This window comes from Meleagris gallopavo, chromosome 22 (genome assembly GCF_000146605.3).
Source record: "Meleagris gallopavo isolate NT-WF06-2002-E0010 breed Aviagen turkey brand Nicholas breeding stock chromosome 22, Turkey_5.1, whole genome shotgun sequence".
NCBI lineage: Eukaryota > Metazoa > Chordata > Aves > Galliformes > Phasianidae > Meleagris > Meleagris gallopavo.
In genome coordinates this window covers 1,082,633-1,090,415 of record NC_015032.2, presented here as the reverse complement: position 1 = coordinate 1,090,415, position 7,783 = coordinate 1,082,633, and the positions used below count along the sequence as shown (strand labels likewise).

The 7,783-nt window shown below is 43.2% G+C and overlaps 1 protein-coding gene across 1 annotated transcript in view; it reads right to left on the bottom strand.

Moving 5' to 3' along the window:
* Nucleotides 1-4,732: 4,732 nt before the first annotated feature.
* Nucleotides 4,733-7,783, bottom strand: part of NFS1 (NFS1 cysteine desulfurase) — a gene marked incomplete at its 5' end in the record, with an annotated part of 11,506 nt that continues 8,455 nt past the window's right edge. Inside the window, 3 exons of the mRNA XM_010722257.2 lie at nt 4,733-6,448; nt 7,064-7,153; nt 7,280-7,388. Coding sequence (XP_010720559.2) covers nt 6,385-6,448; nt 7,064-7,153; nt 7,280-7,388 — 263 coding nt within the window. The remainder of the gene's footprint in view (nt 6,449-7,063; nt 7,154-7,279; nt 7,389-7,783) is intronic.

The following is a 7,783-nucleotide window of genomic DNA, read 5'->3' as shown; positions in this document are numbered from 1 at the left end:
CCAGGGAGGGGCGGGGCTGAGGGCCCGGCGGAAGGAGCAGGGCGGGGCTTCGTCGCGCGCGCAGCGCCCCCCTGCGGCCGTCCCGCCCTGCTTAGGGCGGGCTGCGCGCCGCGTTCGATGGCGCATGCGCAGCGCGGTTCGCGCCTCACGGCGGGAGGGGCGTGTGTGCCCCGGGGCTGCGCGCTTACCGCAGCCGGGTTTGATGCGAAGTTAGGGGCTGGACGGAGCGCCGTCAGACCTGTGGCGCCCGATGCCTCTGGTACCATAATATACATTGATGATACGTAGAGTTTTCTGGACATTAACGGTGGTACAAGTGAGAGAAGGGTTACTGCTGAGTAAAAAAGACGTCAGATTAGCAATGAGCCCCGGGGCAATAAGCTGCTGCTGCTTCACTTAGAAACGTTGCAGAATTAGTCGTGCCGCGTTACCCCGAGTCAGTGCCCTTTTTGTTGTAAATTCCTTTTGCTGTATTCACCCTTCACTTAAACGTTCTCACCGTGCACACAACCAGAGCTCGCCCTGGCAGGAGCACAGCAGGGCACCTCTGTCACCACTGTGCCTCCATGGGATGGACTGCTCCAGCTCTCATTTCTAGCAGAAAATATAACCAGCGTAGTCTGCTGCACACAACAAACACAATCATATAGCAAATTTTTATTTGCAAAGCCAGAATTGTGACAACTCAGTAGCTGTTCAGCACCAAGCAGCGGTGCTGGCAGGCACTGGGATGCTCACAGAGCCCCATATCCCACCCCCACTGCATCTCCCTTCTTACTCTTCCCCATCACTCTCAACCCCTTCCAATAAACAGCCCACACCTGCTCATCTCCTTGGTAACCCCGGCTTTACTGCTTTTAGACTTTATATCTGCTAGGGTTGCCCTGAAAATGTATCCCTTCTGTCAAGTGATCCCCCCTCCCTTTTGTCTCCTTAGCCAAGAGGGCCAGTGTGGGCCCACTGCACCACACAGCTCCCTGTTGCTCTCTGTAGTGTCCTGGTATCTTGTAATTCATTTGTTCTTACCCTAAGTGGCACCCAACAGAGCCAGCACATGCATGCACACCAGGCACAGCCAGTAGAAGCCCCCAGGGACGTTCAGTACTGGCATCCAGCAGCAGGCTTGCTGTGCCTGGCAGAGATCTGCTTGCCCAGCACCCACCCAGGGGCAGCAGGAGTACAGGACTCAGGGCCTCATGCTGCAGCAATGACCCTTCCGTGGGCAGGAGTAGGACAACAGAAGGGCAGTGCTGAATATTGGAAGAAAACTAGGAATGTTGGTCTTCTGTGCAACACTTTGAGCCACATCATTGCTTTGTGTTGTTGAAACAAAGCCTGTATGAAAGATTTCACAGATATGCAGAACAGTTAGAGTTAAAAGGGACCTCTGGGTCCACCCAGAGCAGCGTACCCAGCACCATGTCCAGGTGGCTTTTGAAGACCTCTGAGGAGGAAACTCCACAACTTTTCCACGCAACCTGTGCCGCTCATACAGCACAGAAGCGCTTCCTAACATTGAGAAGGAACCTCCCATCTGTCAGTTTGTGCCCATCACTTCTTGCTCATCTCTGGGCATCACTGAACAGAGCCTGGCTCCGTCCTCTCTGCATTCTCACTTCAGGTATTTATGGACATTGATGAGACCCTCTCTTCTCCAGGCTGAGCAATCCCACCTCCCTCAGCCTCTCGTCATAGGAGTGAGGAGTGAGCTGCAGTCCCTTAATAAATGTATGATATCTGCTGCATGAAGCAGCAAAAACCAAACCAACCAAACAAAAAAAAACTACAACCAACTAATATAATCCTTCCTAGATTTTTTCCAGACTGTATCCATACCAAATCCACAAAGGGGCTGCTGAGCGAGTCCCTACACCCCAGCCAGCTGCTGCAGGCCAACAGTGTTCCTGCAGATTGAAGCCAGCACCTCAAACATTATAGTCTCTGCTGCGGTTCAACTGAAGCAAAGTCTGGGACAGATGTCTGTGATTAGGATTACCTCCAAAGAGCAGACTTCAGTGTCTTCTCAGTCATAGCCAAATATTCATAGGGACTGAATTAAACGTTCTCTCAAGAACACTTGAAGAAAATGTGTTTGTAGCATGGATTAAAAGGAACACAATCCTGGGCTGCTATTAGGAGCATGCCAATTGGCCAAGGGTACCCGAGACGAGTTGGCAGCATGATGCAGTCAGACACCAACAGCATGGAAAAGAAAGCAGTACAGTGTCTCTGGAAAGCAAAGCACTGGTAGGCAGGTTAGAGAAACAAGGACCACTGGTAAATAACAATGTCCAGCATGCACCTCTCGTATCACGTATGTGAGAGATAAGCAGAGAAAATGATATTGTAAAAATGTGAATTGAGTTTACTGTGTACTAAGAAAATTCTGGAATAGAGCTGGTCTATCCGTGCCCTCTGCCTAAGCTAAAACTTAAGTAGGGTGTTAGGTATAAAAGTAGAGGGGGATAGGGGGGGAAGACCAACAAAAAAACAACACAGGGCACTTTAAGGTAAAGCTTGATGGAACAATCATTTGCCGTGCCCATTCCACATTTGAAAGAAGAGTATTTTCTCACTGCATTATGGTTTTGCTACACTGTTAATCTGGAAACATCACCCTAACTCCCAGGCTCTTTGCTTCTCCAGCACACACCACAGATACCATTCAAAAAACACAACCTCTCATCTTATTCATCCCTCTTTACAAGGACGCATTCCTGATGAATCTGTTAGTTCATCAAACGACTTGTACTACTTTGTGTTTTCCTGACCACCATGTGCCACCTGCAAGTTTCAACTGTTTCCAGATCATTTCTATAAATGTTCAGCAGAAACAATCCTTACAGAAACTTCCCAAAAACTCTTTTCATTCCTCATTCATATTTATATTTGAAATCTGTCAGTCAGCTATTTGTTCAGAATTGCCTTATTGATTCCATGCAGTAACTTCAAAGCCTCCTCACCTCCCTAGAATAAACTCCATATTTCAGTGTTTTACTACACCTACTTAGCGCAAAACCTCTTTGCTCTGAAGAGCTTTACTTGAGCATCCCGTACCAGCTTTTTTTTACTGCTCTTTTCTATAAAAGGACAAAGGGAAATGGCCTCAAGTTGTGCCAGGGGACGTTTAAGTTGGATGTCTGGAAAAACTTTGTTACAGAAAGGGTTGTTAAGCACTGCAATGGGCTCCCCGGGGAGGTGGTTGAGTCACCATCCCTGAATGTGTTTAAAAACCGTTTGGATGTGATGCTCAGGGCCATGATTTAGCAGAGGGTCGTTAGAGTTAGGGTAGGATGGTTAGGCTGTGGTTGGACTTGATGATCTTTAAGGTCTTTTCCAACTTGAGCAACTCTATGATTCTCTAAGCATGCGGAAGATCAGCTGCCAGAGTGCTCCCAAGCATTTAGCTTATCCATTCTGAAAAGTGACCTTCACTTCTCCCGCTGCAGGATCACATTTAGTGTCCTGAGTTTTAATCAGAACTGTCTTTAGCAGGGATCTCTTAGACCAACTCTGTGGGACTTGGCTTTAGGAAACCACACCTTTCCAAAGCACAGAGCGTACATACTATCAGCAAGACCAGTGTGACTGAACACAGTGAGCGTGACTGAAGTCACACCATAGAACAGCAGCTCAGTCAATTGGGCAGATACAAGATCCAAAATGAGGCCATTATTTTGCTGGGAGCAATAGCTTGTATGTTAATTTTTCATTTTTAAAATTTAATGATTTTTGCCTGTCTGCGTCATATTGTCAACAAACCTTTTGTCTGTTTCTCTTTCCACGAGTCTAACATTTTGCAATGTAAAAATTCCATATTATCTTCCCTGGGAAATGCTAGCTTAGCAGGTAAGCGTTATGTTCTATGAGATTTTAGAAGTACTAAAATCCATCAAAGAGAATTTCTTTGCTTTTCTTGCATATTGCCTAACCCTAACTGGTTAGATGCCTAACATCCTACTGGATGTCTATTCTAGTCCTGGACATTTGTTTTATTCTTAATGATCACACTTCTCAACTTTTATGGCATCTACAGAGCAATGACGCTAAGTCCTCACCTTTCTTACCTCCTACTATTAAATTAATGCCCTGCAGATGGCTTCAATTAACCACCAAGAAAGCCCACAAAATGCAGATACCTCCATTTGTAAATATCCCTTACAGAGAAATTCACTTCCCTACAAAAAGCCCTACCTACACTACCTGTGTTCAGTAGTGTACAAATAGGTATTCAGCATTACTACTTCTTTGTTCTCTTATGGGTGAGAATTATCTCCACTATTAATTATTCCTCTTCTTGACCTATTTGCATTTTCAAACATTGTTTAATAGTGTGAATGAGTTGCCCAAACCTTTACATGTAGCATTTATATATGATAGTACATGAGAGGCACTAAGGACCTTCACAATTTGTGTTCCCTTTTCTCCAAGTAATCACAACCTAAGCTAGGTGAGTTTTAAAAATATATATTAGGTCAGATCTGACACTAGGTTTGAGAGGAACAACTCAACAAAAGTCGAATGTCAGCTTGATGAGAGAAAGAGCACGTATCAGTGTGCACAAAAAAGCTTATCTGCCTCTGTCATCTGATGAGAGACTGCAAGTTAGCAACTTAATGATCGTGCCCAACGGTTGAGCTGGAGAAGTGGATCCCCAAAAATAGTGCTCTAATTTTTTTTTCTTGATTTACTTCAACTTCATGATTACCTACAAAGACTCAAAGTAGCCAAGTTGAAGTCTTATCTGTATTTTTATAATCCATGAAGCACAAAGAACACATTCATAAACATATAGTTCTAAAACATGCTGGGGAATTCTTATCACAAGCTTAACCCAGAAACCACACATGACCCAAAGATAAAATATAATATAAACAATGCCTTTAAAACCTAGTTATGCATATGAGAGTTTTGAAAACATGGTGATGAAACACAAGGTGCCAGTCAGTCGTACGATATTAAAAGTGCTAAAGCTAGTAATTTCAAATAGAACAACTCAGGATTAGCTTTGCATTACAACCAAATCTGTCCTTCTTAACAGAAAAACGAACAATTCTATAATTCAATCCACTCTGTGAGAATTAGCTTCAGCTTTTCCATACAATGCTTCATCCTCGAGGTAGATACTACTCAGAACTGGTGACACACCATCTATGATGTATATTAAATTCAGCATCCATCCACCAAGAAACTAATGTGAGAGCTGTCTGCTTATGCAACTGATAAAAGGCACTTCATAACACAGGGTTAAGTTTTCCTACTTGAAAGATCACCAGAGGTACGAAAGGAGAAATACTGATATGAATTCATCGAATCAAATCCATTTTCATAGACACTTTTCCCCAGCATTTGCAGGGAATGGATTCCCATGGAAGTCTCTAACAAGACAAGTTAGCTCTGGCACACTAAGAAAAAACTCCAGAGCCACGTGTTCCTACTTACTGACAAAACATCCAGGTTCTCCCACTTGCCAGACTCCCAGAAGCAAAGGCAAAGGCTACAGTAATGGCAAAGGACTCACTACAAGGGAAAAAAGCAAAACTAGAACAAAACCAGAAAACATTGTGCATTACATGCTTCCCCTCTTCCACCAATGGTGTACCAACTAAACTGGTACTGCAACTGAAGTTGGCATATTCTGTGTCCTCCTTTCCCAGTCAGTCAATTTTTTTTTTCTTTACTGTGTAGGAAAAAAACAAACTGAGGGGACAGCAAAGTGCATTATAGTGGTATCCTAAATTCATAACACTGTACAATGTTTTGTATTAATGCACACTGGTCTGTACAAGCAGTACACACACACACACACAAAAAAAAAAAAGAGCAAAAACTATTAAGTTTTAGGGGAAAAAAGAGTTCATAACTCCACATACAACATAACTGTGAAGGCACATAGCCATAGTGAAGCATCCTTTTCCTCTAGAAATGCCAAACTTCTTCCTACATAAAAAATTCTCACGACACATTTAAGCAGTACAAAAACATCTGCAGTTGCAAGGCTGCTTGCCTCTAGAAGAACCAGCAGCCCTGCAACAGGTCTGTGCTGCAAACAGAACAGCTATACAGGATGTTTTATGCTGAGGAGGAGCAACCTCTTACCAAGATTCATTTTTACATTGCAAAATACATTCTCAGATAGAATACATCTCAGCCCTAAATTGCTGAATGTAAATATAAATGTGATGGCTGTTCTGTCATCCTTTCTCCAGCATACAGACTAGTTTAATTTTTGGCTTTTTAGACTGTTATCAGAAAAGGTAGCTTTCCATTCAAATTGCAGATGATAACAAGCTGAAATGTGCTGCACGGTTTTGCTCAGGAATGTACAGAAAATGCATCGTAATCCACTTCTATCTAGTCCATGCATGGATAGAGCTTGTTTTCTCAGTGCTGACTCCATTTAATGCTTTTGAGGTCAATTCCATCCTGTACCATTTCCCAAAGAGGACTGTAAAGAAGAAAGAAAAAATGAGTGCTATCTAAAAAGCAAAGGACAACAACAACCAAACAGGCAACATCATCAACTACACAACAAATTTAACTGCATCTATCTGCCTTGGCCTTCTGGAGGTCAGTGAACTTCACATGGTGAATCTCCAGTGTTCTACTCAGACAAAATACAAAAAGCGAGAAGGAAGGTGTTCATTTCCTGCTCCCATTTTAGGCACGAAGTACACATTTCTTAGAGACTGAGACCTCACATTTTACACCGCCCAGATAAGTCAGGGACCTTTCAGTTTCCCCAAAACAAAGTGCATACATGCAGTAATGCTATATCTGGCTTGTTAACTTTGAGTTGCCCACTCTCCACGCTTGCCCTGTTCACACTATTTCCTCATATAGGCAGGCTCTGGAAAATGGTTTGTTGACAGGTTTGTTTGCTTAAACTTTTTTCACAACTGTTAAGATCAAGCCCACTACACGCTCTGGCAACACTACTTCAGAGAACAGAGATTTTTTGTGTACAGGTTTTTAAAGCAGACAATTTCTTTCAATTAAATCCAGTTCCTCAAATGATTACCATACCTAAGAAGTCTTTAAATTCAATAAAAAGATGGCTCACCTCATTTCCCTCAGCCTCTTAACATGCTGTATGCATTTCTGCACTGTATAATCTATTTCTTCTTCTGTAGTGAAGCGACCAATGCCAAATCTAAAATAAAGGAAAAACATTACTAATTGGAATAGTGTGCATGTGGATGAGAGAAACAAACTCACCATGAATTTTCAGCAGAAAAGAAACATATCTGGAAGCAACAGGAAAAATCACTCCACACACCTTATAGAGGAGTGAGCCAAGTCTTCGTCTGCTCCGATTGCCCGCAAAACATATGAAGGCTCCAGAGAAGCTGATGTGCAAGCACTAGGGAAAGGGAAGAAAGGCCAATCTCACACTTAAGTTCACATGCAGATGCTACACTTCTCCAGCACAGAAGAGCTCACTCACACATTATTAACCTTTACAACAATTGATAGCAGGTTCCTCACCCTCTTGAAAATAACCAGTGAACACAAGGAGACAGGAGCAAGGGGAGTGGTATTTCTGCTGCTAAAGAATGACAGGAGCAGACGTGACATGGAAATGAAGGGTAAGTAAGTTAGGAGCATGAGGAAAGAAGAGAATACATAGATAACATTGTGCATTAATACAATGCCAAACAAAAGCAGCAGTACTGCAGCCCAAGAGGTAGCTGAAGTAGAAGCTGTGCAAAGAAGATAAAAGAGCCAAGGCAGAACTACCCAGGGAAGGCAACATAGCAACAGGAGCATTAAAAAAGGAAAA